General features: G+C 47.1%; 1 protein-coding gene across 7 annotated transcripts in view; it reads right to left on the bottom strand.

Annotated features, from left to right (window-relative positions):
* Nucleotides 1–20,349, bottom strand: part of atrx (ATRX chromatin remodeler) — a 285,402-nt gene that overhangs the window by 51,241 nt on the left and 213,812 nt on the right. For all 7 annotated transcript variants that reach the window (XM_072505740.1, XM_072505742.1, XM_072505738.1 and 4 more), the window contains one exon: nt 12,725–12,919. In XM_072505740.1, coding sequence (XP_072361841.1) covers nt 12,725–12,919 — 195 coding nt within the window. The remainder of the gene's footprint in view (nt 1–12,724; nt 12,920–20,349) is intronic.

The following is a 20,349-nucleotide window of genomic DNA, read 5'->3' as shown; positions in this document are numbered from 1 at the left end:
AACATGTGGGTGTGGTTCGCCGGGCTTCCCGCGCATCTCCCGCACCTATCCTCCACTCCAAAAAATCTACTCAGCCTTGCTCCAGTCATATGCGCCCTGTGTAGAACCTTGAATTGTATCAGGCTGAGCCTGGCACACGAGGACGAAGAGTTTACCCTACTTAGGGCATCTGCCCACAGCCCCTCCTCAATCTCTTCCCCCAGCTCCTCCTCCCATTTTCCCTTCAGCTCCTCTACCATCGTCTCCCCCTCATCTCTCATTTCCCTATATATATCTGACACCCTACCATCACCCACCCATGCCCCCAAAATCACTCTGTCCTGGATCTCTTGCGCCGGGAGCTGCGGAAATTCCCTCACCTGTTGCCTCACAAATGTCCTCACTTGCATATAGCGAAATGCATTCCCAGGTGGCAACCCATATTTTTCTGTCAGTGCTCCCAGACTCGCGAACGTCCCGTCTAAGAATAAGTCCTTCAATTTCGCAATTCCTGCTCGCTGCCAAGATTTAAATCCCCCATCTATCCTTCCCGGGACGAACCTATGGTTGTTCCTTATCGGGGACCACAGTGAGGCACCCGTCACTCCCTTATGTCGTCTCCACTGCCCCCAAATTTTCAGAGTTGCCACCACCACTGGGTTTGTGGTGTATTTTTTCAGGGAGAACGGTAACGGCGCCGTCGCCAGTGCTTTTATGCTAGTTCCTCTACAGGATGCCATCTCCAGTCTTTTCCATGCTGCTCCTTCCCCTTCCCTCATCCACTTACATATCATTGACACGTTGGCGGCCCAATAATAATCACTTAGACTCGGCAGTGCCAGTCCCCCTCTGTCCCTACTGCGCTGCAGGAACCCCCGCTTTACTCTTGGGGTCTTTCCAGCCCACACAACTCATAATACTCTTGTCCACCTTCTTAAAAAAGGCCTTTGTAATCAGTACAGGGAGGCACTGGAACACAAAAAGAAACCTCGGAAGGACCACCGTTTTAACCGCCTGCACCCTGCCCGCCAATGACAGGGGCGCCATGTCCCACCTCCTAAAGTCCTCTTCCATCTGCTCTACCAGTCGTGCCAAGTTAAGCTTATGCAAGGTTCCCCAGTTCCTGGCCACCTGGATCCCTAAATACCGGAAATCCCTTGTTACCCTCAACGGTAAATCGTCTATTCCCCTGCCCTGTTCCCCGGGGTGCATCACAAACAGTTCACTCTTCCCCATATTCAATTTATATCCTGAAAATTCTCCAAACTCCGAGTGTCTGCATTATCTCAGGCATCCCCTCCACTGGGTCCGCGACATACAACAACAAATCATCTGCGTATAATGACACCCGATGCTCTTCTCCTCCTCCAAGTACCCCCCTCCACTTCCTAGAGCCCCTCAGCACTATGGCCAGTGGCTCAAGTGCCAACGCAAACAGTAACGGGGACAGGGGACATCCCTGTCTTGTACCCCTATATAGTCAGAAGTGGTCAGATCGTTGCCTATTTGTAATCACACTTGCCACCGGGGCCCTGTACAGGAGCTGAACCCATCTAATGAACCCCTCTCCAAATCCAAATCTCCTCAGTACTTCCCACAGGTAGTCCCACTCCACTATCAAATGCTTTCTCTGCATCCATCGCCACCACTATCTCCGCCTCCCCCTCCGGTGGGGGCATCATCATCACCCCCAGCAGCCTCCGTATATTAGCATTCAATTGCCTCCCTTTAACAAACCCCGTTTGATCATCATGCACCACCCCAGGGACACAGTCCTCTATCCTCATCGCCATCACCTTGGCCAAAAACTTGGCATCTACGTTCAAGAGGGAAATAGGCCTGTATGACCCGCACTGCAGCGGGTCTTTGTCTCTTTTCAGGATCAGCGATATCGTCGCCTCCGACATCGTCGGGGGTAGTGTCCCCCTTTCCCTAGCCTCATTAAAGGTTCTCGTCAGACGTGGGGCCAGCAGGTCCACGTATTTCCTATAGAACTCCACCGGGAACCCATCCGGTCCCGGGGCCTTCCCTGCCTGCATGTTCCCAATTCCTTTTACCACCTCCTCCACCTCAATCTGCGCTCCCAGTCCTGTCATCTCCTGTTCCTCAACCTTCGGGAACTCCAGCTGGTCTAGGAAACGCATTATTCCCTCTTTCCCTTCCGGGGGTTGGGCCTTATATAGCCTCTCGTAAAATACCTTAAACACCCCGTTCACCCTCTCCGCTCCCCGTTCCATCTTTCCCTCCTCGTCTCTAACCCCTCCGATCTCTCTCGCCTCCCCCCTCTTCCTAAGTTGTTGGGCCAGCAGCCGGCTCGCCTTCTCTCCATATTCATACTGCACTCCCTGTGCCTTCCTCCATTGTGCCTCCGCCTTACCCATGGTCAACAAGTCAAAGTCCGTGTGCAATCTCCGTCTTTCCCTGTATAGCCCTTCATCTGGAGCCTCCGCATATTGCCTATCCACCCTCAAAATCTCCCTCAACAATCTCTCCCTTTCTTTACCCTCTTGTTTCCCCTTATGGGCCCTTATGGAGATCAGCTCCCCTCTAACCACCGCCTTCAGCGCCTCCCAGACCACTCCCTCCTGGACCTCTCCGTCATCATTAATCTCTAGGTACCTTTCAATACATCCCCATACCCTTACACATACCCCCTCGTCCGCCAACAGTCCCATATCTAATCTCCAGAGTGGGCGCTGTTCCTTTTCCTCTCCTACTTCCAGATCTACCCAATGTGGGGCATGATCTGAAATGGCTATAGCCGAATACTCCGTTCCTGCCACCTTCGGGATCAGCGCCCTTCCCAGGACAAAGAAGTCTATCCGGGAGTACACTTTGTGGACATGGGAGAAGGAGGAAAACTCTTTACTCCTTGGCCTAGTAAATCTCCAGGAATCCACTCCTCCCATCTGCTCCATAAAGCCCTTAAGCACCTTGGCCGCTGCCGGCCTCCTCCCGGTCCTAGATCTGGACCGGTCCAGCCCTGGGTCCAGCACCGTGTTGTGGTCCCCCCCCCCCCCCCCCATTACCAACTTTCCCATCTCCAGGTCCGGGATGCTCCCCAACATACGCTTCTTAAAGTTCGCGTCATCCCAGTTCGGGGCATATACATTCACCAGCACCACCGCCTCACCTTGCAATCTGCCACTCACCATCACGTATCTACCCCCACTGTCCGCCACTATGGTCTTCGCCTCAAACAATACCCGTTTCCCCACCAGTATTGCCACCCCTCCATTTTTCGCATCCAAGCCCAAATTGAATACCTGTCCCACCCATCCTTTTCTTAATCTGTCCTGATCCGCCAGTTTCAGGTGCGTCTCCTGAAGCATGACCACGTCTGCCTTTAGCTTCTTTAGGTGCGCAAGTATCTTAATCGGCCCATTCAACCCTCTCACGTTCCACGTGACCAACCGGGTTGGGGGGCTCTTTACCCCCCCCCCCCCCCCCCCCCTCGTCGACTAGCCATCCCCCTTTTTAGACCAGCTCCTCACCCGGTTCCCACGCACCCGCTTATCCCCCCGACGGCGCCCTCCCATCCCATCCCGTAACAGCTCCCCCTTAGCAGCAGCAACCCAGTTAACCCCCCCCCCCCCCCCGCTAGATCCCTCTCTAGCTTAGTTGCTGCTCCCCCCATATTGCTTCCGGAAGTCAGCAAACTCTGGCTGACCTCGGCTTCCCCCGTTTATTCTTAGCCTCCCATTATGTGAGGCCCCCTACTTCCTGCGCCCCCTTTTCCTGCCACAATTTCCATAGCGCGGGAACAAAGCCTGCGCTTCCCTCTCGGCCCCACCCCTGATGGCGCAGCTCCCTCTCTCCTTCCCCCTCCCCTTCCCCACCGGCGCCCACATTTTTGTGTGTCCCCCCCTTCGAGGGGAAAGAAAATTTTCCCCCAGCTGATTCACAGTCCCTTGCCACCACCTCACTACTTCATTTCAAACACTTTCTCCAATCTAGTCCAACTTCTCCTCTTCAATAAATGTCCACGCCTCTTCTGCCGTCTCGAAGTAGTGGTGTTTACCCTGGTGTGTAACCCACAGTCTTGCCGGCTGCAACATTCCGAACTTCACTTTTCTCTTGTGGAGCACCGCCTTGGCCCGATTGAAACTCGCCCTCCTTCTCGCCACCTCCGCACTCCAATCCTGATACACGCGGATCACCGCGTTCTCCCACCTGCTGCTCAGTGTCTTTTTCGCCCATCTCAGGACCATCTCCCTGTCCTTGTAGCGGTGGAACCTCACCACTATTGCTCGAGGTATTTCTCCTGCCTTTGGTCTTCTCACGAGGACTCGATACGCTCCCTCCGCTTCCAGGGGGCCCGTTGGGGCCTCAGCTCCCATTAAGGTATGGAGCATCGTGCTCACATACACCCCAACGTCCACTCCCTCTGCCCCTTCGGGAAGACCCAAGATTCTTAAGTTCTTCCTCCTCGAGCTATTTTCCAGGGCTTCCAGTCTCTCCATACACCTCTTATGCAGTGCCTCGTGCGTCTCCGTCTTCACCACCAAGCCCTGTATCTCGTCCTCATTTTCGGCAGCTTTTGCCTTCACTCCACAGAGCTCCATCTCTTGGGTCTTCTTCGCCTCCTTTATCCCCTCAATCGCCTGCAACATCGGCGCCAGCACCTCCTTCTTGAGCTCCTCCACACATCGCCGGAGGAACTCCTGCTGTTCCAGGCCCCATACCAACTGGCCTCCCTCCGCCGCCATCTTGCTTCCCACTTCCCTTCTTTGCTGCTGCTCCAGAGGATCCTCCGCAATCTGGCCACTATTATCTCTTCTGTCCATTCACATCCGGGGGGACTCTCTTCTATGTCGCCTCACAGTGGGTTTAGCCTTCGAAAAATGCCGTTGGGGCTCCCGATAAGAGCCCAAAAGTCCGTTAAAACGGGAGGTGCCGAAACGTGCGACTTAGCTGGTCATTGCTGCACCCGGAAGTCCCGGAAAATCATACTGTTGAGAGCATAATATTGCTGGTTTGATGCGGAGCAAGTCTCAGGAACAAAAAAATACATTGAGATGAACAGCTCTCCATTCTTTCCAGCATCGAGGGAGAACACTTTCAGTGCTAAGAAACATCCTTGCTATCTACATTGTCACATGACATGTCATTTGGCACTTTCCTACTGTTTGAATCAAAACTGGATAGCTGTAAAAGCTTAAATGGTTTCTCTTAACCGTTCAAGTGCTTTTCATTGATTGTGGCATTATGGACCATAAATGTATCAATCAATCATATCACGACGCTTCCAAGTACAAAACACTTTATTAATGCTCAGGAATGATCATTAAAATTTTGACTAATGGAGAATTCCTCATCGCAAACTACCAATAACAGATTGGAACGATTAGAATTATACGAGGCATCTAGAGTTTATTACCATAAATAACCACAAAGGCTTTCCTGGCTGCTTTTCATAGGCTCATCGGCATGTGCTATTTTCCAGTGCAGGATGGAAAGCTTACTATAGGACCCAAGGTGGGTGCCTATCCAGATGTACTGATTATAGGAGCACCCAGAGAGGAGCACCTAAAGAATCTTGATGAAGGTTTAAAAAGATTTAAGGCAGCTGGAGTAAGGCTAAAAAGGGAATAGTGTACTTTCCAGGCTCATGAAATGATGTACTTGAGGTTTAAGAGTAGATGGCCAAAGGCTGCACCCTATGCAGAAGCTAAAAACAATTAAGGAAGGTCTGGCCCACAAAAATGTCAGAATTGAAATGCTTTTTGGAAATGGTGAATTATTACTGAAGATTTATTCCTAGTCTTCTACAACGTTGGCACCCCGATACACACTGCTCAAGTACCAGAGGTGGTATTGGAGAGAGAGCCTCAGAAAGAAGCCTTTGAACAGGTTAAATGACACTTTACAGTCATCCAGTCACTTTGTTCATTTTGACCCCTCAAAAGAGAGATGATTCTGATCTGTGACATGTCATGTTACGGAATCAGAGCTGTTTTGTAGCGCAAGATGAAATTTGGCTTTAAGGTCCATCGCCAATGCAGCCTATGCCTTGAAGACTGACCGATGCTGAAAAAAACATATTCTCATATCAAAATGAGGGACTAGCTGTAATCTTTGGAGCGAAGACGTTCCATCAATAGGTTTATGGACAGCACTTCACAGTAGTTACTGACCACAAAACCCTGTTATAACCTTATTTAGAGGAGGATAAGGCCATTCCTCCCATACCTTCAGCTAGGTCCAATGCTGGGCTCTATTATTAGCAGACTACAAGTATACTTTTCCACGTAGGCCAGGCACCCACATATCAAACGTGGACGCTTTAAGCCATCTTCCCCTACCTGAAAGTATACTGCCTCCGCCAGTACCACAGGAAATTGTTCGTCCTCTAAATTTTCTAAAAACATTACCTGCGTCAGCACGGCGGATATGATTTAGGCCTTGAAGGACCCCGCATTATCTAGTGATAAGCAAATGGTCCTCTGAGGCTAGCATTATAATAGGTTTGAGCAATTAGGATCCTTTCAGAAAAGAAGAGTTAAATTGTGAACACGGCGTATTATGGGGAGCAAGGGTGGTCATTCCCACTCCCACTAGAAAATTACTACTCCAGTTATTAATAGTTACTACTATTATTAAGAGTTACACTGTGCCCATCCTGGTGGCCCAGGATAGATACCAAAATAGAGAATCTGGTCAAACACTGCGATCAATGTCAAATGCAGCAAAAATTGTCTGCGGCCCTAATGGATCCTTGGGAGTGGCTATGTCAACCATGGTATCGACTACACGTCGAATTTGTGGGCCCATGTTCCTGTTCATAATAGTGCACTCCCAAGTGGTTGACATACACAAAATGAAGTCCACGACCTAATCAACAACTATAGATAAAATACAACAGACATTCGCCACCCATGGGTTGCCCGATGTGCTAGCCTTGGATAATGGGCCTACATTCACTAGTGAATTTAATGAGAACCAACAGCATTCAACATCTTTGTACTGCTGCCTACCATCTTGCTTAGAAACACAGAAAATAGGAGGAGGCCATTCAGCCCTGCTGCACCATTCATTATCATGGCTGATCATCCAACTCTATAGCCCAACTCCGCTTTGATCCTCTCAAATGCTATATCTAACTGCTTCTCGAAAACATACAATGTTTTGGCCTCAACTACTTCCTGTGGTAACAAATTCCACAGACTCACCACTCTGGTGAAGAAATGTATCCTAATCTCTGCCCTAAATGGACTAACCAGTATCCTCAGACAGTGACCCCTGGTTCTGGACACACCCACCATCGGGAACATCTTTCCTGCATCTACCCTGTCTAGTCCTGTTAGAATTTTACAGCTTTCCATGAGACCCCCCCCCCCATATTCTTCCGAATTCGAGTGAATACAATCTGTCATGCGTCAGTCCCGCCATCCCAGGAATCAGTCTGGTAAACCTTCACTGCACTCCCTTCTAAATCAAGAACATCATGACTCAGATAAGGAGACAGAAACTGCACACAATATTCCATATGTGACTTCACCAACTCCCTATATAACTGCAGCAGGGCATCCCTGCTCCTGTACTCGAATCCTCGCGCAATGAAGACCAGCATACCATTCTTTACTGCCTGCTGTACCTGCATGCTTACCTTCAGGGACTGGTGTACGAGGACACCCAGGACTCGTTGCACATTCCCCTCTCCTAATTATGACCATTCAGATAATAGTCTGCCTTCTCGCTTTTGGTACCAAAGTGGATAACCTCAGATTTAATCCAAATTATATTACATCTGCCATTCATTTGCCCACTTACTCAACTTGTCCAAATCACACTGAAGGTTCTCTGCATCCTCCTCACAGCTCATTCGCCAATACAATTTGGTGTCATCTGGAAATTTGGAAATATTACATTTTGTTCCCTCATCCAAATCATTAATACATAGTGAATAGCTGAGGTCCTAGCACGATTCTCTGCAGTACCCACTAGTCACTGCCTGCCAATTTGAAAAAGACCCGTTAATTCCTACTCTTTGTTTCTTGTCTGCCAACGGGTTTTCCATCCATCCAAACACACTACACACCAAACACCAAGCACTTTAATTTTACACACTTATCTTTTGTAGGACTTCGTCAAAAGCCTTCTGAAAGTCCAAATATAACACATCCACTAGCTCCCCCTCATCAACTCTACTAGTTACATCCTTGACAAATTCCAGTAGATTTGTCAAGCACGATTGCCCCTTCAGGAATCCATGCTGACTCTGTCCAATCCTGCCACTTGTACTCTATTTTCCCCTTCTTAGTCCCTTGGTCCTTCATTGATGAATTCTAAACTGCTCCGAATACTCAGATCTGTTGTTTTTCTTGGCCAATTTGTATGCTTCTGCCATGGATCGAATACTATCTCTATTTTCCCTTGTAAGCTATGTTTGGCCACCTTTCCTGTTTACGTTAGTGCCAGAAATTAACAAACAATTGTTGCAGTTCCACCATGTGCACTTTTAAATGTTTGCTATTACCCATCTCTTTAAGTAACGTTCGCCAATCGATCAAAGCCAATGCACACCTCATATCATTGTAGTTTCCTTTACTAAGATTCAGGACCCTGGTCTCCGAATCAATTACTTCACTCACACTCTCCATCTTGATGAAAAATTCTATCATATCATGGTCATTCATCTCCAAGGGGTCTTGCACATGATTCCATTCTCTCTCTTTTTTTAAATTTAGAGTACCCAATTATTTTTTCCAATTAAGGGGCAATTTAGCATGGCCAATCCACATAACCTGCACATCTTTGGGTTGTGGGGGTGAAACCCATGCAGACATGGGGAGAATGTGTAAATTCCACACGGACAGTGACCCACGGCCGGGATTCGAACCCGAGTCCTCAGCATTGTAGTCCCAGTGCTAACCCCTGCACCACATGCCGCCACTTCCAATGATTCCATTCTCATCACACAGTAGCCAGTCTAGGATATCCTGTTCTCTAGTTGGTTCCCCAACGCAGTGGTCCAGAAAACCAACCCACACACTCCAGGAATTTCTCCTCTACGGTATTGTGGATAATTTGATTTGCCCAATCTATATGCAGATTTTAATCACCCATAATTATAGATGTTCCTTTAGTGCATGCATCTTTAATTTCCTGTTTAATGCCATTTTCAACATCACACCATTCCCAAAATCACCAATGCAGTTTGGGGTTTATATACGATGCTCACTAACATTTTCTGCCCCATGGTGTTTGTCAGCTCTACCCATACAGATTGCATATGATCAGAGCCAATATCCTTTCTCACTATTTAACCAGAACGGCCACTCCACCACCATTTCCTTTTAGTCTGTCCTTCCTAAACCCTGGACATTCAGTTCCCATCCCTGGTCATCCGGCAGCCATGTCTCAATAATCCCGATTAGATCACACCTGTTTATGTCTATTTATGTTATTAGCTCATCCGCTTTATTGAGAATGCTCCATGTGTTAAGGCATAAAGCCTTTAAACTCATCTTTTTAACATCTCTTGTCTCGCTCCCAATCCTTTTCACTGTGGTTCTGTTTGAATCTGGCACTTGGTTTCTCTGCCCCTCACTTTTCTTCTTCCCCTTTGTCTTTTGTTTTTGTCCTCTGACTCCTTGCATATGTTCCAACCCCCAACCACTCTAGCAAATACTCCCACTGGGACATGGACTTCAAATGGACTGGCTGAGAGCCATTCAAATATTCAAAGCCGTCATGAAGAAATAAACATGTCATCAGCCTCTCTGCAAACCAGGCTAGCTTGTTTCCTGATCGCCTATAGAACAACACCTCAATATCACCACAGGTGTTACACCAGCCGACTTACGAATGGACAGCTTTTTGATTTTGGCCGGGTGGGTGGTGGTAAAACAGAATGCACAGAAGGGACATCATGACTCAACAAAATCTGAGAACACATCTGAGATGGGCGACTTGATATATGTAAAGAAGTTTGGTGTTAGTCCAAAATTGGATCCCTGGAATAGTCGTGGCCAGAACAGGTCCAGTGTGGTATGAAATAGATGTCCACATTAAAAGGGTGAAGAAACAGCTGGACCATTTGAGAGGAACATACACAGCCTTTGGAGCAGTCCACCCACAGTATGCCTGTCAGCATATTGGTACAGATGAAAGTAATGCTGCAGCAAGTAACTCCAAGAAAGAGCCAAGTATGTTCCAGTGGGAAGTGGAGACGTTATCTGCACGAATGCACCATCGCAAGGTGAGAGTCAACCCATTGAGTTTCAAACAGAATTCATCTCTACTGTACCCACTAGTGAATTCCGATACCCCAAAGGATCAGGAAGTCCCTGGACTGACTTACCTTATAAAGGACTGTGTTGAGATCCAATTATTGAATAATATTGTACACAGTTCTACTGTTATTCAAATGTGTTAGTCAGGAACTTAAAGGGTGAGTTTCTAGATCTAAATCATGGCGTGCAACGGTTAAAGATCAGAAAACACAACGGTGCAGACCATAAGATCAATTTGAATTTGTTACATTTATCAGCTTGGTTGAATTTGTTACATTTATCAGCACGGTAGCATTGTGGATAGCACAATTGCTTCACAGCTCCAGGGTCCCAGGTTCGATTCCCAGCTTGGGTCACTGTCTGTGCAGAGTCTGCACACCCTCCCAGTGTGCGCGTGGGTTTCCTCCGGGTGCTCCGGTTTCCTCCCACAGTCCAAAGATGTGCAGGTTAGGTGGATTGGCCATGTTAAATTGCCCTTAGTGTCCAAAATTGCCCTTAGTGTTGGGTGGGGTTACTGGGTTATGGGGATAGGGTGGAGGTGTTGACCTTGGGTAAGGTGCTCTTTCCAAGAGCCGGTGCAGACTCGATGGGCCGAATGGCCTCCTTCTGCACTGTAAATTCTATGATCAGGGCTCTGTAGATTTTAGGCTGCCAATTGTCCTGCTACAGTGAAGATAAGTCATTAATACAGAAACAATAGTTTTTCACTCACTATTGCACCAGGTCTCATGCAATATTTTACATAGTGTACAGCCCTCTAATGGCAGTGAATGCTAATGCAACCAAAACAGTGTGAACAAAACAGCAAAAACTGTACAGATCACTTTTTTTCAGCCATGCGTCAAAGTGAGCCTTCAGCTTAGAAATATTGCTAGTGGGACATCCCTGAAAGGGAGTGTTCGCAAATCCTAAATCACTCATCTCACACTCCCTTGTTCATTTTCTTTTGCAAATCTAACCACCATCTCCATTTCTTTCTAGTTCCTCATTTCTCCCCCATCTCACCAGCTGTTTGCAATTCTCCATCTTGTTATTACTTCACTGATATTAATCTTGCTTTCAAATTCAATGTTTTTCACTTTTAATTTACATTCAAATCTGTCTAGATTTCTTCCACGTTCCCTACTTCAGTGCATCTATTCTCATCTCTCTACCATTGTGGTTTCTACTCTGCGTTTCACATATCCCACCCAACCAGTTTATACCGGCCCCTAATTTTGTCTATCTCTATCACTGTTCCTTTGGTCTTTAGCTTCTCTATTTTCAGCTCTCCACCATGTTAGTCTTCCTCTTGTTCAGGACAGATTACTGGGATTGCAGGACTAACATACAAGGCGAGATTGAGTCGGTTAGGACTATATTCGCTGGAGTTCAGAAGAATGAGGGGGATCGCATAGAAACCTATGAAATTCTAACAGGACTTGACAGGGAAGATGCAAGAAAACTGTCCCCAATGGTGGGGGAGTCCAGAACCAGGGGTCACAGCCAGAGGATAGAGCGGGCATTGTCAAACTCAGGGGCGCGACCCGCGGGTGGGTCGTGGGCGGGTGTCGGGAGGGTCGTGGAGCCATCCGTCACGGCGTTCCCGATCGCGCAAATTGACGTGCAACAGCTGCAGCAGCCAGCTTCTAATAAGGCTGGCTGCGAGCGGCCTTCAAAATGGCCAGGAACAGATTTTTAAAAATGTGGCCGCATATCGCAGGTGTGCCCGATCATCGGTGCACATGCGCACCGAAGATCGGGCACACATGCGCAGTGCGGCCGCATTTTTTATTATATGGCCGCAGCCTTTGTTTTCCCAAGTTCGGGGGGGCAAAAGGGACCATTGGAGCCAAAGGGACCCAAAACTATTTTCTCCATTTTTGTCAGCAAAAAACAAGGTAAGAGAAAATGGTGGGTCGCGCAGGTCAGCCGGCGTGGGTCCCGAAGGTCGGCCGGGTTGGGTCCCGAAGGTTGGCTGGTAGGTAAAAATGGGTCCCCGGAAAAAAAAGTTTGAAAAACACTGGGATAGAGGATAGATGATTTAGGACTGAGAAGAGGAGAAATTTCTTCATCCAGAGTGTGTAGCCTGTGGAATTCTCTACCACAGAAAGTATTTGAGGCCAAAACATTGTATGTTTTCAAGGAGTTAGATACAGCTCTTGGGATGAAAGGCATATTGGGGGGGGGGGCACCCATTCCTCTACAGTACCAACTCCCCTCCGGCACCACATCATCCTAGTGCACTTCCAATCTTAACCTGCTTGATCCATTCTCACATCTGTTCCCTTCTACCCCATCCTTCTACTCAGCTTCCTCATTTTCCTACTATTCATTTAAATGGGAAATGCCCTGATTTCCTGGAATCATACAGTAATTTGCCTTCAAAACGGATTGAATGAGACACAAAAAGAGATCACCAATGCTATTGCACAAAGTGGCAGTGAAACCCCAGATCAAAATGCTACCATTTGAGAGAATCTGTAAAATATTTACTGACAAATATTAAGATTCTTAAAGAGGCAAACCTTTGGCAGCAGAGGAGTATCTCTCTTCTTCTTCTTTTCAGAATTTGGATCATCCAGCTGATCTGGCTCAAAAGTGTAGAGTTCAGTTAATTCATTCATTGTGAAGTGACGCTCAATCTGTTGCTGGTCAACGACACGGTATGCTAGCGACTGCTTCGTTACCTGCCGATCATAAATCTTCTCCTCCATGGTTCCCTGTTTTTAAAAACAAAGTTAGAATTTATGCATCTCCAAACAAACTTTTCCCCCAATGCCCCCACCACCCCAATCGCCCTCCATAATGACCAATACGTACGTGGCACAATGCACCAGAGGTGAAAAATAGAAAGATTTATTCTCTTTCGATGAAGCATAGGATTTCCACGACATAACCACATGACGTCAGAAGCTAATTATGTCCCATTTGCAGTAGATCAAATTGTGAAACAGATTTAATCACTGGAAGGGCAATTTATAGCAGTAAGCATCAAGGCTGGCTGGCTGAAATTACTCCAAATATCACCATGGAACCAGTTTATGCAAGAGTTAAACAGAAACGTCAATCAGCTGAGCTCCTTTGAAGGAGTTTCTCTAGATTTTTAAAAGGATAGACAAATACTTCTTGGAACAGGAGCTGCTGACTGACTTCTAGTTACAGCCTCTGAATTACATTGGCATTCCTACCTATGGAGTCATATTTGTTTTTGTGCCAGTTGCAGCTAGTTCAAAATCAACGCTGGCTGGCAGATCAGAAGTGCTCAAACCATATACCCTTAAAACCCTTTGAAAAACAGTCTTGCCTTCAGCAGTAAATCTGCGAGACAGAGGTGTTTTACTCAAGGGATGAACAGTAGGTTTCATAGTATATATACTTACTCATGGTGCCCAAAAGCTGGATTAAGCACAACAAAGCAAAATATTTGTTAAGGATTAAGAATCAAACATAAAACTAATACATCACCACAAATACTTAAACAATTTATTTTTCCACTAAGGTGCTGACAACCTCAGGATACACAAAGTATGCTTGTGTTATTTTCTCAGAGCATGGCAACTCTACAAGAACTGCAATGAAATTGAAGAATCTCACCATCACATTTTTACAAATCAAAGAATGACCAGAGTATTCTGTCCCTGTTGCTCTACTGGAGTACTTGCAATGGATAATGTTGAAGACATTAGGGAGGGAGGGCCATTCAAAGTTTACTAAACCGGACAGAAAATTACATGTTTATACGTTGACGCTGAAGCAGTTTAGTTAAAAATTATTTAAATTTGCATCAATTCAGCTCCTGACACCTTGGAAGAATCAAGGAACGAGACACTGGGTAGAACTCAGAAACAGAAAGGGGGCAGTCACTATGATGTGTACTAACAGCCCACGGGAAGTTGAGGAATAGATATGTAAGCAGATTCTGGAATGTAGAAGTAATAGAGTTGTTGTAGTGGGAGACTTTAATTTTCCTCATATTGACTGGAAATCTCTTATGGCTAGGGGTCCAGATGGTGAGGAATTTGTTAAGTGTGTCTAAGAAGGTTTTTTGGAACAATATGTGGATAGTCCGACTAGAGAGGGGGCTGTACTAGACCTAGGGAACGAGCCCGGCCAGGTCATCAAAGTTGCAGTGGGGGAACATGTGGCAAAAAGTGACCACAATTCCCTAAGCTTTCGGAGACTCACGGAAAAGGACGAGTGTTGTCCTAGGGTTAAGGTGCTAAATTGGGGGAAGGCTAACTACAACCAGATTAGGCAGGATTTTGAGGTTGTTGTTTGGGAGAGGCTGTTTGCGGGTAAATTCACATTTGGCACGTGGGAGTCTTTTGAGGAGCATTTGATGGGAGTGCCAGGCATGTGCCAATGAAAAGGAAAGGCAGGATTCAGGAACCGTGGATGACCAGGGAAATTGTGAGTCTAGTCAAAAAGAAAAAGGATGCCTAGGTCTAGGCAACTAAAAACAGATGAAGCATTTGAAGGATACAGGGAAAGTAGAAGAGAGCTCAAATAGAGAGTTAGGTGGGCAAAAAGGGGTCATGAAATGTCCTTGGCAAACAGGATTAAGGAAAATCCCAAGGTATCTTATACATATATTAGGAACAAGAGGGTAGGCTGGAGAAAGAGTTGGTCCACTCAAGGACAAAAGGAGGGAAATTCTGCATAGAACCAAAGGAAATAGGCAAGATTCTTAATAAGTACTTCGCATAGATATTCACAAAGGAGAGGGACATGTTGATTGGTGGTATCTCAAAGGGTTCGAAACACTTTAGAACAAGTCATTATTACGAGTGAGGAAGTGTTAGGTGTGCTAAAAAGCATTAAGGTAGAAAAATCCCCAATTTTTGAGGGAGCCAAGAAATGAAATTGCTGGGCCTCTAACAGAAATCTTGGTGTCCTCATTGGCCACAGGTGAGGTCCCAGAGGATCGCAGGATAGCCAATGTTGTCCTGTTATTTAAGAAGGGTAGCAAGGATAACCCGTGTAACTATAGGCCAGTGAGCTTGATGTCAGTGATAGTGAAATTGTTGGAAAAGATTCTCAGAGATAGGATCGATGCATATTTGGAAGTGAATGGTCATATTAGCGACAGACAGCATTAGAAAACGTAGCAGGTCTGATTAGCAAGTTTGTGGATGATACCACGAGTGCTGGAGTTGAGGATAGTGCTGAAGATTGTCAGAGAATACAGCAGGATGTAGATAGACTGCAAGATTGGGCGGAGAAATGGCAGATGGAATTGAACCTGGACAAATGCGAATGTGATGCATTTTGGTAGATGCAATTCAGATGGGAGCTATAAAATAAATGACAGAACCATCAGGAGCACAGGTACACACAGAGATCTGGGCGTACAGGTCCATAGATCCTTAAAAGTGGCAGCACAGGTGGAAATAGCGGTAAAGAAAACATAGGGCATGCTTGTCTTCATCGGACAGGCCATCGAGTATACAATTTTGCAAATTATGATAATAATTTTTTTTAGGGCAACTTTAGCGTAGCCAATCCACCTATCCTGCACATCTTTTGAGTTGTGAGAGCGAAACCCATGCAAACATGGGGAGAATGTGCAAACTCCACACGGACAGTGACCCAGAGCCGGGATCGAACCTGGGACCTCGGCGCAGTGCTAACCACTGCGCCACCGGGCTGCCCATTATGATACAGTTATATAGAATGTTGATTGGGCCACATTTGGAATATCACCACACTACCAGAAGGACATGGAGGCTTTCGAGAGAGTACAGAAAAGGTTTACCAGGATGTTGCCTGGTATGGAGAGTATTAGCTAGGAGGAAAGATTGACTAAACTAGGAGTGTTCTCCCTCGAAAGCAGGAGGCTGAGGGGTGACCTGATAGAAGTTTATAAAATTATGAGCGGTATAGATAGGGCGAACAGTTGGAGGTTTTTTCCCAGGGAAATGACAATTACAAGGGAGCACAAACTCAAGGTGAGGGGGAATAGATTCAGTGGAGATGTGCGGGGGAAGCATTTCAATATAAAAGCTAGCATTTTCAGTAGCCAAGCCCAATCACAAATATAAAGACTCTCAAATAAAAAAGTATGTTCTCTGAAGTCTTGTTCATTCTTCAATTGTACTACAGCAGTTCAATAAAATTGTTCACCCCCGCCTTCTCATTGGCAACTAGGGATGGACAACAAATGCTGATCTTGCCAGTGATGCTCACATCCCACGAAACAACGTAAAATTGGATAGCAAATTGTGTTTACATTAAGTTGACGCTGAAGCAAGTTCAGTTAAAAATAATCTGCATTTGAATCAATTCAGCTCCTCTATACTGTCTACTTCAGTACTTCAAATGCAAGACAAGGACTCGCCTATCTTTGCAAGGAAACTTAATCTATGGCTGAGGCTAATACAATTTTACAGAAGTTAAATTATTCTCTTCCAAATCCAATGGTAAAATCATGGAATTGTTTTTACACTGCTTTACCTCTTTTTCATTATCTAGCCAAAGCTGCCTCTCCGTATGTGTGGCACAGTAGCACAGTGGTTAGCACTGTTGATTCACAGCGCCAGGGACCCAGATTCAATTCCCGACTTGGGTCACTTTCTGTGCAGAGTCTGCACATTCACCCAGTGTCTGCGTGGGTTTCCTCTGGGTGCTCCGGTTTCCTCCCACAAGTCCCAAAAGACGAGCTTGCTAGGTGATTTGGACATTCTAAATTCTCCCTCAGTGTACCCGCCCTGTGCGGGTACACCAGAGTGTGGCGACGAGGGAATTTTCACAGTAACTTCATTGCAGTGTTAATGTAAGCCTACTTGTGACACTAATAAAAGATTACTATTATTGGATTAAGTGGAGGGAAAACCCGCAAGGCATTGTATAAATACACAAACCCAGAATATTCATATAAAGCCAGGGCAGTAGAGTCATACAGCACAGAAATGTCCCTTCGACCCATTGAGTTTGCACCAGTCAAAAAACCCCACCTAATTATTCTAATCCCATTTCCGAGCACTTGGTCCATAGCCTTGAATGTCTTATGATCGCAACTGCACATCTAAATACTTTTTGAATATTACGAGAGCCTCTGCCTCCACCACCCTGTCAGGCAGCGAGTTCCAAACTTCCGCCACCCTCTAGTAAAAAGGTTTTCCCTCACACCTCCTCTAAACCTCCCGTCCCTTCCCAGAACATTCTTCTAGCTGTGCCCTGATCAACATTTTGTACAGTTCCAGCATAACCTCCCTGCTCTTAAACTTTATGCCTCAGTTAATAAAGGCAAATATACCATATGCCTTCTTTTAAAATTATTTAAAAAAAAAAAAAACGATTACCCAATTATTTTTTTCCCAATTAAGGGGCAATTTAGTATGGCCAGTCCACCTATCCAGCACATCTTCGGATTGTGGGGGTGAAACCTACGCCGACACGAGGGGAATGTATGGGCCGAGTGCAATCCATGAAAATGAACATTTTGCCACATTTTCTGTTCCTATTCCAATGCTTGCCTTTTTTGCAGGGATGGAGAAGTTGATTTTGTTTTTTATTTGGGTGGGTAAAGGTGCTAGAATTCGTCGAATGGTCAGTCAGGGGGTTTGGCATTGCCGAGCTTGATCTACTACTATTGGGCGGCAAACGCAGAGGTAGATGGGCTGATGTGGGGATCAGGAGGCAGTGTGGGTGATGCTGGTGCCGGTCTCTGTAAGGGAAAGGGGGTGCGGCGCTGAAGTCAGCTTTGCTGCCGTTCCCTCCAGAGAAGTATTCAGGCGGTGGTTGCGACATTGAAAATCTGGTGTCAATTTTGCAGCATTCCAAATTCGGTAGGATGTTGAAGTGGGTGCCGATTTGTGATAATTGTATGTTTGAGCTGGCAAGACAGAATGCCAAGTTTCGGGGATGGTTGGATAAGGGGGTGGATGGTATTGAGAACTAGAGGGACTGTTCGCGAGCCTGGAGGGGCAGTCAGAGAAGTTCGGCTTTTCGCAGGCAGAAAGCTTTAGATGAGGGTGAGGGACTTGGCGAGGAAGGTTTTCCTTTTGTTTCCGATAGCGCCACAATCCTTACTGATGGAAAGGGTTTTGACACTCTCGGGGCTGGAAGAGGGGAATACCGTGAGAATTTATGGGAGGATAATGGCAGAGGATACTGCATCCCTGATGGGGATTAAGGCCAAGTGGGAGGAGGAGCTGGGGTTAGCATTAGAGGAGGGGGGTATGATGTGAGGCCTTGCATGGGATGAAAGTCACTTTGTCGTGCACAAGATTGGTGTTGATACAGTTGAAGTTGGAACATCAAACACACTTAACTAGGGCTAGGTTGAGTCAGTTGTTTAAGGGAGTGGAAGGTAAATGAACGTTCTGTGGGAGGGACCCGGCAATCATTTGCATATGTTCTGGGTGTGTCCTGAGCTGGTGAGATTTTGGGTCTCCTTCTTCAGCACCATGTCAGAGATTTCACAAATGGATTTGGAGCCCCGTCCCCGGAGTTACAGACAGGTGCGGGTATCTTAGCCGTTGCCTTGTTGATCGCTCGCAGGAGAGGTCTGGCGTGGAGGCCAGCTTCTCCACCCAGCGCCTCGGTGTGGTTGGGAGATCTCATGGAGTTTTTACATCTTGAGAAAGTTAAATAGACGTTAAGGAGTGCAACTGAAGGGTTCTAGAAAAGATGGCAACCTTTTTTTTTATAAATATATTTTTATTAAGAATTTTTCAACAATATTTTCCACCTTACAAACAACCCCCCCCCTCCTTCCCGTAACAAAGAAAAGAAAGAGAACTCGGGTGGCAAGACATGAACATGGCAAGTCAATAAGATACAGAACTTTGTACATTGGATTCTTCCCGTATATGTCAGTTTCCGGATCATTCATCTGTTTTCTTGCTCAAATGCCCACCAGAGAACCCCCCCCCACACGAACGATGTCCCCCCCGCCCGGGTTGCTGTTGCTGCTGTCCGATCTTAATCTAACGCTCCGCGAGATGGTCTAGGAACGGTTGCCACCGCCTGTAGAACCCCTGCGCAGACCCTCTCAAGGCAAACTTTATCCTTTCCAACTTAATAAACCCAGCCATATCATTTATCCAGGCCTCCACGCTGGGGGGCTTCGCCTCCTTCCACATTAGCAAGATCCTTCGCCGGGCTACTAGGGACGCAAAGGCCAGAATACCGGCCTCTTTCGCCTCCTGCACTCCCGGTTCGTCCACTACTCCAAATAGTGCTAGCCCCCAGCTTGGCTTGACCCGGACTTTCACCACCTTAGATACTGTTCCCGCCACTCCCCACCAGAACCCCTCCAGTGCCGGGCATGACCAAAACATATGGACATGGTTCGCCGGACTTCCTGAGCACCTCCCACATCTGTCCTCCACCCTGAAGAACCTACTCAGCCTCGCCCCTGTCATATGCGCTCTATGAACCACCTTAAATTGTATCAGGCTAAGCCTGGCACACGAGGAAGAGGAATTAACCCGACTTAGGACATCAGCCCATAGCCCCTCCACAATCTCCTCCCCCAACTCCTCCTCCCATTTACCTTTCAGTTCCTCTACCAGAGCCTCCCCCTCTTCTTTCATCTCCTGGTATATCGCCGACACCTTGCCCTCTCCGACCCATACGCCCGAGATCCTATCTTGAATCCCGTGCCGGGAGTAGCGGAAATTCCCTCACCTACCACCGCACAAACGCCCTCGCTTGCATGTACCTGAAAGCGTTTCCCGGGGGTAGCCCAAACTTCTCCTCCAGCGCCCCTAAGCTCGCAAATGTCCCGTCAATGAACAGGTCCCCCATTCTTCTAATCCCTGCCCGATGCCAGCTCTGAAACCTCCGTCCATCCTTCCTGGGACAAACCGATGGTTGTCTCTGATCGGGGACCACACCGAGGCTCCCGTCGCACTCCTGTGCCGCTCCACTGCCCCCAGATCTTTAGCGTTGCCGCCACCACCGGGCTCGTGGTGTACCTTGTCGGCGAGTGCGGCAGCGGTGCTGTCACCAGCGCCCCCAGGCTCGTTCCTTTGCAGGACGCCATCTCCAACTACTTCCACGCCGCCCCCTCTCCCTCCATCACCCACTTACGGATCATTGCCACGTTGGCTGCCCAATAGTAGCCACCCAAATTCGGCAACGCCAACCCTCCTCTATCTCTGCTACGCTCCAAGAACCCTCTCCTTACCCGCGGGGTCTTGCT

This window comes from Scyliorhinus torazame, chromosome 5 (assembly GCF_047496885.1).
Source record: "Scyliorhinus torazame isolate Kashiwa2021f chromosome 5, sScyTor2.1, whole genome shotgun sequence".
Taxonomy (NCBI): domain Eukaryota; kingdom Metazoa; phylum Chordata; class Chondrichthyes; order Carcharhiniformes; family Scyliorhinidae; genus Scyliorhinus; species Scyliorhinus torazame.
The sequence above is the reverse complement of the archived record's forward strand: the minus strand, read 5'-3'. Positions and strand labels throughout refer to the sequence as shown.